This window comes from Myotis lucifugus, unplaced genomic scaffold (genome assembly GCF_000147115.1).
Source record: "Myotis lucifugus unplaced genomic scaffold, Myoluc2.0 scaffold_80, whole genome shotgun sequence".
Taxonomy (NCBI): Eukaryota; Metazoa; Chordata; class Mammalia; order Chiroptera; family Vespertilionidae; genus Myotis; species Myotis lucifugus.
Genome location: NW_005871128.1, coordinates 4,328,485 through 4,342,261, shown reverse-complemented (window position 1 = coordinate 4,342,261; position 13,777 = coordinate 4,328,485). Strand labels below are relative to the sequence as shown.

General features: G+C 38.4%; 1 protein-coding gene across 2 annotated transcripts in view; it reads left to right on the top strand.

The window, feature by feature from the left end:
- The window catches only part of KHDRBS2 (KH RNA binding domain containing, signal transduction associated 2), a 513,200-nt gene that overhangs the window by 75,405 nt on the left and 424,018 nt on the right, over window positions 1–13,777 (top strand). For both annotated transcript variants that reach the window (XR_002829782.1, XM_006090724.1), the window contains exon 2: window positions 986–1,113. Coding sequence is in view for 1 of the 2 variants with exons in the window: in XM_006090724.1 (XP_006090786.1) it covers window positions 986–1,113 (128 nt within the window). In the remaining variant the exon portion in view is untranslated. The remainder of the gene's footprint in view (window positions 1–985; window positions 1,114–13,777) is intronic.

Here is a 13,777-nt window from a genome sequence, read left to right as displayed (position 1 = left end):
ATAAAAAGCAGAAAATCTCACTTGTCTACAAGGTGTTACATAATCTTTCCTCAGAGTAAGTCAAGCTGTTTCTCCAGCCGACTGTAAAACTTGATTTCTCAATCTCTCCTGACTTTATTTTTCTCATTACTTAGGGTTCTGCTCATCTCACCCTATAAATCTAAAGTAATAACCCCACTCCTTGACTTAACTTTCCTTTATATTTTTAATAGCTTTGTTGTATTTATTCTTTATGCCCATATATAAATCTGCATGTGTACATATATTCATTTTCTAATTGTTCATTTGCCCTATCAGAGCATAGATTTCATAAAAGCAGACACATTTTCTTGTTTTCTGTTCTAGCTGTGATACCCACAGTAGAGGTTTAAAAGTTTTTGTGGAATAAATTAATTTTTAAAAGAAACAATGTATAAATCGTGTACATTTGCTCAAAAGTATTCATTTTGGGAACATTGCCATAGGGCAAAATTAGTAATTCCTCTTAAACATGCAGACAGACAATTTCAGGTTGATGAATGTGAATGATAGTATTTACATATTTAATCCTTTATGTGACTTTTCTGTGATCTCCTTGGTAATTGCCTTTAAGTTTGATTAGAATATAAAATAACATGCTATTTATCTTTACTACCCTATCTTAGATAATGGATAATTACTATTTTCAGTTACTTTTTTCTTAGGAGTAATTCTAAGTAAAAATAAAACATATAATTTCAAAGTATATTTCATTCTACCCATTGCTTCTAGGGAAGTTATTAATTCATAGAAGACAGTCAGATCTTCAATTACCCCATTTTAGTTTTGATTGGCAGGGGTCCTCTTACATCAGTTGCAGCATTCATGTAGCTGTTAACATGGTGCTGTTTCAGCCCTTTTATCAAGATTCTTCACAGTCTTCAGAAGGGAAGTAATAACAACCACCATATTTTACAGTGGCTTCCCATTTCACTTATTGTTGTTTTCTTGTGATTTTTTTTTTCAGAAATTGAAAAATTCCAAGGTTCTGATGGAAAAAAGGATGATGAAGAAAAGAAATATCTTGATGTCATCAGCAACAAAAACATAAAGCTCTCAGAAAGGGTATTGATCCCTGTGAAACAATATCCAAAGGTACTTGCATTGCATGCTTTGGTCTCATAAAATTCAGAAAAAATAAAACGAGGATATTTTATTCATTGACTTTTATAAACTAAATATTTAAAGTTTCATTATATTGGTGTACACAAATATATGATACTGATATAGAGAAAGGAAAACTTTTTAAAGGACCATGATGAGAATAATTGTCAGCTGAAGCCGATAGCATTTTTGTTCTGTGAATGTGGGAAGCAGCATTAGATATTTTAATAATTTATTTAACATATTAGTGGTTCAATGTTTAAATATGTACACTCACTTGATTATGTTTTGGTTCATGTTAAAATGTATATTCTTATTATAAAAAGGAGTGGGATTTAGGGATGGTACTAAATATGTAACATTTGCCAATCAGAAGGAAATTATTTTATCTCAGGGATACAATAGAGTCTTTATTAGATCCTTGGATTATAACCATCAATCTTCTGTAATCAGGAGACTACATAGAAATAATTATGATATTGTTCTCTTCCAAGTACTTTTTTACTAGACATTTTGTCATATGAGGTTTAAATCACCAGATTCAGGATTATAAAATATATCATTCAATGGCATGATTTCATTGTTATATTCATAAATTCCAATGGGTAAAGAGAGGTATTTATTCTTTTAAATGCATTAAGTAAGCCACAAATGGAAACTCAAATATTCAAGCTGGTAATTTACTTTCTGAAGAGTGAATCTGAAGCAAGGACCATGTAATTATTCTAATAATAAAGATTATAGAAATAGATGCTGTAGTTTATCAATTGCCTTCTAATGTGATACATTATAGTAAATATAATTAAGTGGAATGTTATGTTTATAATTATTTCAAACAGGGATAAAACTGTTGCAGTCTACCAAACCATGAAATTTAACTTTCAAATGAAGTTTTCAGACATGAAAGTTTTTAGTTTTTGTCTGTTTCTTCCTTTTTTTTTTTTTTTAGCTAGATTGCAAGAAAGGTGCATTCAATAGATATACTTTCACATTAAATTATATTAGATTTACTTTATAATCATGTTTTAACAAATATTAAATTGAGAAGTCATAGAAACATGAATGAAAACTTTTACATAATAATTAAATATGGTAGAAATAGGGGGTATTAAGAAAGTTGTATCTTTTATTAAAGAACATAATTACCCCATTGGGTAATTATAATCTAGAGTGCAAGGTAATTACAATCTAGAGTGCAAGGATTTTTCTTTAAATCATACACTTAAATATTATGTAACTTGATACTGTTTCTCAGAATAACACTTGTCTATTCGCTGGACATGAAAAAGTCAGTGAAAAGCTCACTGTCTGCTTCTGAATAAAATTCAGCTTTATATCTTTGACCAAATTAGGTTGACAAGTAGTAGAAGGCATGTCAAGTTCAGATTGCTCTGCATGTGACAGTATGTGTGATTTTATGCTGACTATTAGTTTATTTTAGTCATAGTAATTAATATTGGAACAATATTTTTCAATTTTTAAAATTTACAAATAGTTGATATGAAATCTTATATAGGTTATATTAGTTTCAGATGTACAACATAGGGATTCAACATTTTATACTTTACAATGTCATAATTCCACTAATTCTAGAAATCATCTGTCACCATGTAAACTTATCAGACTATTATTGAATATAAAGTATTTTGTGGCATCTAAGTTTTGAGATTTACTTTTATAATTTATCTCACAAGCAAATTATTATACCTTTAGAATCACAGAATCCTTAAGCTGGGACTAAACTTGAAAATCACAGAATACATAAAACTTTCATTTTATGGATGAGGTACCTGGGAGGTTATGAATTGTTCAGAGACATATCTTTGATACACAGGGAGATACTTAGAGAGATTGCTGTTGTTTTAGACTAGAGGCCCAGTGCACAAATTCATGCACAAGTGGGATCCCTCGGCCTGGTCAGTGATCGGGGCCAATTGGGGTATCTCATCCAGTCCCTATTGGAGCCAGTGGGAGGGGGGAGGGATGGTTGGTGCTGTGGGAGATTGGCTGGCTGGTGGGGGGGAGGGGCCACAGGATGTTCCAATTGGGGTGATTGGGGCCGGCCAGCCAGGGAGAGGGGCCACAGAGGTTGGCTGGCCGTGGGAGGTTGGCTGTGGGAGCACACTGACCACCAGAGGGCAGCTCCTTCATTGAGTGTATGCTCCCTGGTGGACAGTGCACGTCATAGCGACTGGTCAACCCGGTCATTCTGGTCTTCAGTCATAAAGGTCGCTTAGGCTTTTATATATATAGATTCCTCAGTTTTTGTGAGCCATTACATTTTTAATTTGACTAATAATGCTCACATAGTTGTGTTACTTTTTCATGTAAAATATGGAAGAATGAAAAAACTATAGGTCCTAGTAATTAATAGCTTTATGTCATATTATCAAATCTCAGTTTATGCTTTAGAAAAATTACCATTTTAATTGATGAATAGAATGCCAATTCCCTGCATTATTTTTTAAAAGGCTGTGCATTTCATACATCTGGTTATCACACATAAGAGAACTCTTATTAGAGTTTTTTATAGGAAATAGTACTGAGAAACAGAACAGAATTGTCTAGTTGACCTACATTTGTTTTCATTTACTCTTTTACTATATGATAATAATATTAAAATAAATCTTTTGAAAACCATATTTTATTTCAAAAGTTCTAATTCTCTCCTACTGAGTGATTTTTGCCTGCTTCTTACAAAAGTATCAGTGGGGTTGAATTAAGATATGAAAACTAAACTTGAGCCTTAGTTGATGTACATTTGTGAGCTATAAAATATGTGGTGTGGATGATACTGTGAACTGCTGAGAAGAGCACAACAGTATTTATGGCTTTAAAGTTTAATGCTTTATAATAAAAAGGTATTTATCCTTCTGGGGATTCACTGAAAACAGATCTGTTTTTGATAACTTCTCTCAGAGCCATCTTTGCCCTTGATGCCTGCTGTCTATTTGAACTGCTAATTAATGTGGTCCTGACACAGTCCTTTCCAACAAAGGGCAATAAATAACTATGGGGGTTCTTGAGGAAATGACTTTCTCCTGACTTTACTATATGACCTTTCCAGATAGATTTTGTTTCAGTTAGTCTTCAATTTCTAGTTAATTTGCTGACTTAATTAAGTAATAAATGGAATGGAAAGAAGTTTAAGATTTAAAATTATTTAACATATAAGGATGGTTTTATACCAGGGGTGGGCAAACTTTTTGACTCGAGGGCCACAATGGGTTCTTAAACTGGACCGGAGGGCCGGAACAAAAGCATGGATGGAGTGCTTGTGTGAACTAATATAAATTCAAAGTAAACATCATTACATAAAAGGGTACGGTCTTTTTTTTTTTTTTTTAGTTTTATTCATTTCAAACGGGCCGGATCCGGCCCGCGGGCCGTAGTTTGCCCACCGCTGTCTTATACTATGCTAGAGGCCTGGTGCACAAAAATTTGTGCACTCGGGGGGGGGGGTCCCTCAGCCCACCCTGTGCCCTCTCACAGTCTGGGACCCCTTGGGGGATGTCCACCTGCAGGCTTAGGCCTGCTCCCCGGGGGATCGGGCCTAAGCTGTCAGTCAGACAGCCCTGTGGCAGCCCTCAGGGGATGTTCACTTGCCAGCAGGGAGCAGGCCTAAGCTGCAGTCACACATCCTTAGTGCTGCTGAGGAGGCAGGAGAGGCTCCCACCACCACCGCTGTGCTGGCAGCCATCAGCCTGGCTTGTGGCTGAGCAGAGCTCCCCTGTGGGAATGCACTGACCACCAGGGGCAGCTCCTGAATTGAGCGTCTGCCCCCTGGTGGTCAGTGTGTGTCATAGTGACCAGTCATTCCCAGTCATTCTGCTGTTAGGATCAATTTGCATATTACCCTTTTATTATGTAGGATAGAGGCCTGGTGCACGGGTGGGGGCCGGCTGGTTTGCCCTGAATGGTGTCCTGGATCAGGGTGGGGGTCCCGCTGGGGTGCCTGGCCAGCCTGGGTGAGGGGCTGAGGGCCGTTTTCAGGCTGCCCACAGCCCCTTCAGGGTGGTGGAGTCCCGCTCGGTTGCCTGGCCAGCCTGGGTGAGGGACTGATGGCCGTTTTCAGGCTGGCCACACCCCCCAGCGACCCAAGCTCCCAGTCTCTCCTTTTTTCTTTTTTTACTGGTATTTATTTATCTTCTATAATTGAAACTTTGTAGCCTTGAGCAGAGCCCAGGGCCAGCCAGGGCAGGCCGGAAGCTTGGCAACACAAGCCTCCTGCTCGCTACAGCTCTGTGGCCACTGCCTTCTTAGTTGGGTTAATTTGCATACTCGCTCCTGTTTGGCTTGTGGGCGTGGCTTGTGGGCGAACTTGTGTGTAGCGGAGTGATGGTTAATTTGCATGTTTCTCTTTTATTATATAGGATTAAGAATGATTTGTATAGCTCTAATGCTTTATGTTTAATCGCATAACTTAGAGAAAATATGCCCCATTATTAAATTATTTTTAAAAATAGGTTTTCTTACTTGATTTTAATATTTTTGTTTGTAACAAATTTTTGTTTGTAAAGAAATAGCCTTGTACATCTATTGTTTGCATTTCCAAATGTTTTAGAATCAGAGCAATTATTCCTGGATAGTCAAGTCTCCAAGGAGGTAAAATGTGGCAATATGTTGTTCTATAATCCTAAGAGATTCAAGCAGAAAACTCACCATCCTTAACATTGTCTCTTTTTCCCTAAGTTCACATGTATTATATTTTATAGTCAATATATTTTTATTGTGTTTTTTTTTAATTTTAACATCTCTTACTGGTATGCATATTATAATCAAAATAATTTTGCATCTTCATCAGGCAAGCAGTGGTCAACACCCATTGTTTTGGTCTGTAAAGTTGCACATGTAAACTTGGTCATGGCTTCGTATGTCGAGTTATTTGTAGTATTGGAAATATGCGTATTGAATTTAATCACTGTTTAAGATGTTTCAAAAGATTGCATTATGATTTAGTGTTGATTATGATTTAGTGCAAAGCTATTACATATGCAAAACAGAATAAAACCGTAGTGTGGGGTATATATTTGGTATTGCTGAGGACAACATTCATGCTTGGAAGAATGAGAATAATACTACAATTTCTTGGCCCTCAACAAACAAGTGCCTTACAAGACCTAAGAAACAAAGTTGGACATAAATGGCCAGAGCTATATTATGTTTTGTTACTGCTAGATATGCAATAGGAGCGCCTATCAAGCGTGGGCAAGTTGAGAGAGCATGAGAGGATAGGAAGGTGTACTTGCTGGGGGAGATCTACTTGTCGTTTGCTACTGTACCTCTCTATTTTTCAGGCTCTCAGTGTCTTTTAAAAATATCTTTTTGATGTTGCCTTCAGAATTCTCTGAAATACATCAGAACTTCTCTAAATTAAATTTGCCCCAAGGCCCACTTTTCATTTCTCTCCTTGAGTCACTGCCAACATTTTAAAGCAGTAGATTGCCAGGAGTATAAATCGGCCCCAAATGTGGCCCTTTTTAAGATCAAACGCAGCCATGTTCCCCTGTGCTGCTTTGCAAATCAATTCCTTATGTAGATTAATGCAGAAAATTAAAGTTCTAAAATATGTTCAAAAGCATCACACTTGCTCTATATTTCATCTTACTCTGCGCAGTCCCAGAGAGAGGGGCTGCCTTCCTTGCTTGGTTGGAAGCAGTTCCACAACCAAGCCTGTCATACCACAGAGCTGGTTCCTTCTTTACACTTTGAAAAATGAAAATGTAAGTCCAAGTCCTTGATTAGTGATATTTTTTCTGACTTTATAAGTAACGATCAGATCATTTAAGGGTAGTTTATGGAGACGAGGGGTACTAACCGAGGAAACTATGACCACATTTCAAAGCCAATATAACCAGAGGAAGAAACACCTCTCTATTTTTCTAAGCAATGTGGTTATCCCAAACCCACTCTGTAGTTTACATCTTAAACCCATTTCATCTTTACCAGACAGAGACCATTGCATGGCATCACTTTTGATTTTCTAAAGGAAACGGAAGAAATAATTCGATAAGATTTATGATTTTAGTTTCATTTATATCAGTTTCCTAGTCCCTCACCTATGAATTTAAATTAAACTTATGTACACTGACAACCATATGGTGATTGCAGGGAGGTAGGATGGAGGAGGGTATAGGGTGAATAAACAGTAATGGATGGAGACTTGTCTTGGGTTGATGAACATACAATACAGTCTACAGATGATGTAGAATTGTACACCTGAAACCTGTTTAATTTTGTTAACCAGTGTCACCCAAATAATTTCAATAAAAAGGAAAAAAATAATTGAGGAAATAATGACACTCAGATTCACATTTCCTATTGGAAAAATAACAAAAACCAAAGTGCTTGTGGACTCCATTCTCTCCAGTAGAATGATACCTGAAATAACCCTGTTTTCTAGCAAAATTTAGAAATTTGCAGTGATATTGTATTTTCTGATGACTTTCTTGTAATTAATGCTCATCCCATGTATTTCAATATTATTTTTCCATTGGGAACTTAATTTTTTTGTCTCTGTTTCACATTCACCCATGGATTTCTAATTCTGATTTATATATGCTTCTCTCCACATCCTCTTTTTTTTATGGGCTTAGCCACTTCCTCACAAAATATGTCCTCATACTTCTTGAAATAATCTGTCCTTCTTTTCTATGTCTGTTTTAATGTGTTTTATCCATTCTGCAAGGTCATTTCACTTTTATTCTCAACTGAAAAGCTAAAAACTACTTCAAAAGGATCATGAAATTGCAAATCCCTGTTGAAATGTCCACACCTATATCTTCACTCAAGGGTTCCTTGAGTGCCTAAAGATCTTCCACCTCACATCCCTGCCTGTAATCTTGCCGTTCATTATTTGCTTGTTTCATCACTTGTTTGTTTGTTTAATAAACTTCAATAAGTTTCTCTGCACCCATTAGAGCACAGATGGCTCTTTCATTCCTTTTGATGTTGCAGTAGAAGTGGCTTTGACATAAATCTTTAAGAGACTAGAGAAGAAATATCCCTTTTAGAATCAAGAGGCAAAATGTTACCAATTGAATGGATTCTTAAATTATTGTTAAATTTGAAGGACTTATTGACATGTAGAAGCAAGTGAATTCTATATAAATTCAAGTAGTTATATGTTAATATCTTGAGATTAACAGAAAAACACACTCTCTAGAAAAGATACAGGAAATATACATTAATGCATCCCCTCGAAACTTGCAGGTAAGGGTTACTGCTACTTGCATTACTAAATTATGACCTTACTACACCTAACTTTTGAAAGAAATTTAAATCTATGTAGAAAAGTTGTAAATGAATGTGACTTTTATGTTTTTTTTTAATTTTAAGTAATGTTTAAAAGAAATGTCTATAACATTTGTATTTCTATCATTTGATAAGTAATTTCCTTAAAAAATATGTGGGTTTCACAAGTGTCTCACCCAAATAAAACACTACCAAACTCTTATTATTAATATCCATGCAAAAAATTTTAAAATATTACCAACTGTTCACTAGTGTTCAGAGCATCACTATTCACAATAGCCAAAGAATAGAAACAACCCAAATATTCTCAACAGATGAATGGATATATAAAATGTGATATATAGGGGCAATGGAATATTATTAAGCCTTAAAGAGCAATGTAATTCGCATACATACTACAGCATGGATTATCATTGAAAACATTGTGCTAACCAAAATAAGCCAGACACAACAGGACAGATATTGTATTATTCCACTTACATGAGGTACATAGAACAATTTTATAGACACAGAAAGTGAAATAGAGGTTACCAGGGACTTTGGAGAGAGAGGAATGGAGAGTTATTGTTTAATGGCTATAGACTTTTGTTTGGGATGATGAAAAGTTTCTGGAAATAAATGTGGTAGTGGTTGCTCAACATTGTGAAAGTACTTATTAACACTGAATTATATATTTAAAATAAATTTATGTTATAATATTTAATTGAGGCAGAGCATTTCTAAGAAAGATGGAAAATTCTGAAGTCATAAGTAAGTTATTAAAACATTTCACAACATAATATTGAAACTCCAGTACAAGTAAAAATGATGATGACAACCAAAACCCAAAGGCACAAAAAGTGCCAAACTGGTGTGACTGTTTGAGTAATATTTGAAACACATGACAGAATGATCATTTTCTTTATATGTAATTGGACCCAATTTTTTAAATAAAACAAGAAACCAGTGATATCACCAGATAGTTTTTACACATATACTGTTGAAAGCAAATAGAAAAGGAAAACAAAACAAAACTTGCACTTCACTTAGAAAACTGCAAGTTAAGATGAATATGTAATGCTTCTATCCTTTATCAGACTGACAAAAAAGTTTGATAATAACCAATAATATAGTTAGTGTACGGGCAAAAATATACTTCACTTCATAACCTGTTCATCAGAGCACTGAGATTCAACCATTTTGGGAAACAATTTTGCAAAATCAATGAAAATTACAAAGGCACAGACATGGAAGCAGTTGATTTATTTTAGAATTATATATAGTAGAGGCCTGGTGTGCAAAATTTGTGCATGGGGTTTGGTGGCCGGGGGGAGGGACCGGGGGTGGTTGGCTGGCTGTGGGAGGTTGGCTGTGGGAGCGCACTGACCATTGGGGGCAGCTCCTGTGTTAAGCATCTGCCCCTTGGTGATCAGTGTGCATCATAGCGACTGGTCAACCAGTCATTCCAATAATTTGGTCATAAGGTCACTTAGGCTTTTATGTATATAGATAGATAGATAGATAGATAGATAAATAGATAGATATAGATATAGATATAGATATAGATGTGTGCATGTATGTGTGTGTGTGTGTTAGAATGTTAGGTAAATGATAGAAAAACATATATAAGTAAAAGCAAAGGTTTCTTTTCTGTTACAGGCTCTTTTGTGCTATTTGAGTTATTATTAACAGGTATTTTTCTAGTAATAATCATATTTTAAAAATTGTTTAGTCTATTGAAAACATTTAAAATAGAGAAAAATTAGTTGGGCTAATTAGTGATGGGCTGCCTCCCACACACCCCACATTGGAGATCGAGCCTGCAACTCGGGCATGTGCCCTAACCAGGATTGAACCATGACTTCAACTACTGAGCCACACTAGCTCTCTATCCTTCCCATTTTACAGAAAAAGAAATTAAGTCTCTAAGAGCTGACTTGTCAAAATCACCTAACTAGGAAATGACCAATTTAGGATCATATCCAGCCACTCTGAATTCACAGCTTGTTGTCTTTGCCTCATTACACTGTATGATTTTGCTATTATTATGTAAGGAAATAGCATCTTCAAACATCCAGTACAAAATTTAACCCAAAGTATGACCCCTCAAAATCTGTTATGAACTTAAAAACCAGGTGAGAATTTTTTCTTTATAAAAAAAATCATACACTTCTATTTTTGGTTTATGAGTAAACTAGTAGCTTAGTGCACGAAATTCGTGCACGGGGGGTGGGGGGGGGAAGGGGGCCCCTCAGTCTGGCCTGCACCCTTTCCAATCTGGGACCCCTCGGGGAATGTCTGACTGCCTGTTTGTGCCCACACTTTTAACAGATGACAGCTCCATTGTCGTTTCTTTCTTTTCATGCTTAAACCCATTGGAATTAGTAGGTATTCAAAGTGTGTATACATGTTGGGGGGGACACCCTGTATATCTCTAGTCAGCAGTGAAAGGAACTAACAGCGGATTTGGAAACCCCAGACAGGGAACCTCGCTCACTCCCCGCATATCTCCCCACTGCACTTTCCACCTTCACGGGCAGCGGGAGAATCAATGTTTTCTCTCATTAACTCAGAAAAACACGTCCTATCACCCACTGCCCGGCAGGAGTGCGCTAGGACCCACGTGAGTGAGGCTCAGTCAGGGCAGCCTTTGCTCATGGGTGCTGGCACCCAAAGTGCACATTCCTCCTCTGCAGTTGCCCCGACTATCCCACCATTTCACTGAGAGGATGGAACTCCTCGCCTCCTCTGGGTTCCTGATCTTGAACGCTGACCAAAGACACCTCAACAAGGGCTGCCCGCACCCACCAGGTGTGTCTGTCTGCACCTGCTCCTGCCTCAGCACCTGCATTAGCCCCACGGAGGTGATCTCGTCTCTGCACTGGCCTCCGAGGGAACAGGGCATCACCACTCTGCCCTCTTACTGTCATCTCACAGGTGCCCACCTTCAGCACCCAGAACACCCAGACACTCTCCAAAGGATGTGAGCGTACCAGAGGGGACATGTGCACATCCTGTGAGGGACTTAGCCATGCTGGGGTTGATGGAAGTGCAGCGGAGGGGCAGGGGGAACTTGTGCGCGCCTTGGTCCGGGACTGTTGCAGGTGCACATGGGTGACAGTGTGCTGGGGGATGTTTGCACAACATGGAGGGAGGAGAGGATGTGCACACCAGAGGCCTGTGGCTTCACAGATCTGCAACCCCCATGGCACGGCCAGGAGGACATCAATCTGGCCCGCCACGGTGGCTGTCCCTGTGATTGCGCACCTTCTGGGCTAGGAGGCGGGACTTGCGCAGGCACACCTCGGAGCTGATGGCCTGCAGATGCTACTTCAGCTTGGCCCCCAGGCTTCGCTTGGAGCGCTCATGGCTGCCACTGCAGCACATGTGGGGAGTACAGGGCTGCCCTCTGTCAGCCCGCCTCCTCTGCCCAGAGGCTCTCCGCATGCTGCCCACAGGCCCGGAGTGGCCTGGGCAGGGTGGAAAGCTTGCACGCACTGCTCCCCTGCCCAGAGTGATGGGGGCGGGGCATGCCTGCCCCCTGTGCGCACTGCCCACTGGCCCCGGCTGGGGCAGGGCGGGCGGGACACCTGCCCCCAGCCTTTCGGTGCCTGTGCACGTGCACGCTGCCCATAGGCTCGCCATCTTTGTCGGGTTAATTTGCATACTCACTCTGATTGGCTGGTGAGCGTAGTGGAGGGATGGTTAATTTGCATGTTTCTCTTTTATTATATAGGATATGCTTAAATGAAGAGTGTAGTCTAAAACTCCAGTTTAGAGAAACAGCTATCTTTAAAACATCATAAAATAAGTCTTTCAATCTGGGACCTCACACTTAGACAGTTAGGGTTTCTGTGAGTGCCCACTATGTCAAACACTGACAAAGCACAGTGAGCTACTGTTCTAGTCCTTCAAGAACACTGGTGGTGAGAGTTCTGATGCTATTAAGCTTTAAAAATATTTAAGGAACTTTTCTAAAGCCACACATTGTATCATTGATAGTGTTAACATTGCAGTTCAGGTCTGTTTGCCCCACAGCCTCTCCTCTTTGCATTAAACCATTGTTATAATTCACTTTCTTATAACTCTTTATATGAAGAGGCATTAAGATAATTCTGAACACAGACTACTAAGGCCCACAGATGGAAAAGCAGATGTATTTCTCCTCTGGTGTTAAGTGAGGCAGAAATAATAGACTCATTAGTTGGAGTGTATCTCATAGGTCGTACAGTCTAATCTTCTACCCAATTCAGGAATCATTTTTACAAGATCTGCGATACTCATCAGCCTGTCTATGAATACCTCTAGTGATTAAAAAGAAAATTTGCTGTATTATGAAACAGCTGGATGTAATATTGAGCAGTATTGCTGTTCTTTTTTTTTTCTTATTGAAGTAAAACCTTTATCCCTGTAAGTTGACAGTGGACCTGGTTCTGCTTTCTGCATCACTAAAGAACTTACTTGAACCATGGTCTTACTTGAACTATCATTGATACATCGTCTTCATTTGGCTTCTGGAAACCACAATTTATTTTTATCTCCTGTTGTAAAATTTATTTCATTTCTCATCCTCCTCTCCTGGTTTCTCCTCTTCCACACAACTTCTTATTGTTGAAGTTCCCCAGGAGTTATCTATCGGTGCCCATTCTCTATCTACGACCTCTCGGTCATCTTGCCCTTGGCATGATTCTAGCCAAAACCTCTCTCCAAGACTTAGATATGGAATTGCCTACTCAACATCACCTGACGGATGTCTAGACATCTCAGAATCAACCATTATTTTTCTTACCCCAAATGCCCTTCACTTGTAGTCTACCTGTCTCAGTTATTGGCAATAGCATCCTTTTACTTGGTCAGGTCAGAAATGGTGAACTCCTCCTTGACTCCTCTCTTTCTTCTAGACATTCTATCCAATTTGCCAGGCAAACCTGGTATTCCTGTCTTCAAATCAGATAGCTCCCATAATCTCCACTGCTATTACCCTGGCCTAAGTCATCATCTTTTTTTACTTGAATTACTGTGATAGCCTCTTAACTCATCTTTCTGCTTCTATACATGCCTTCCTCTATCCCTATCCAAGTACTCACAATCACGTGTTGTTGTGTTTCCCCCCATAGAATGTAGCACCTTTTAACATAATTTGCAATATACTTATTTGCTATTTTTATGGTTTTCCATACTAGAATGTAAATTTCAAAATGCCAAGTCTCTTTGCCTTTCTCGGTTAGTTATGAATCCCAATGTTCTAGAACAATGTCTAGATCACTTAGTAGGTGGTTAATGAATATTTGCTGAATGAATAGAAGATAATTTTATATAACCTCTTCTCCATAAACTCTTGGGGGAGGAAATGCAGTTACTGTACATTGGATGCAGAACAAGGATCTACTGATTCTTACCTCTTGCCTCTTCTTACAGTTTT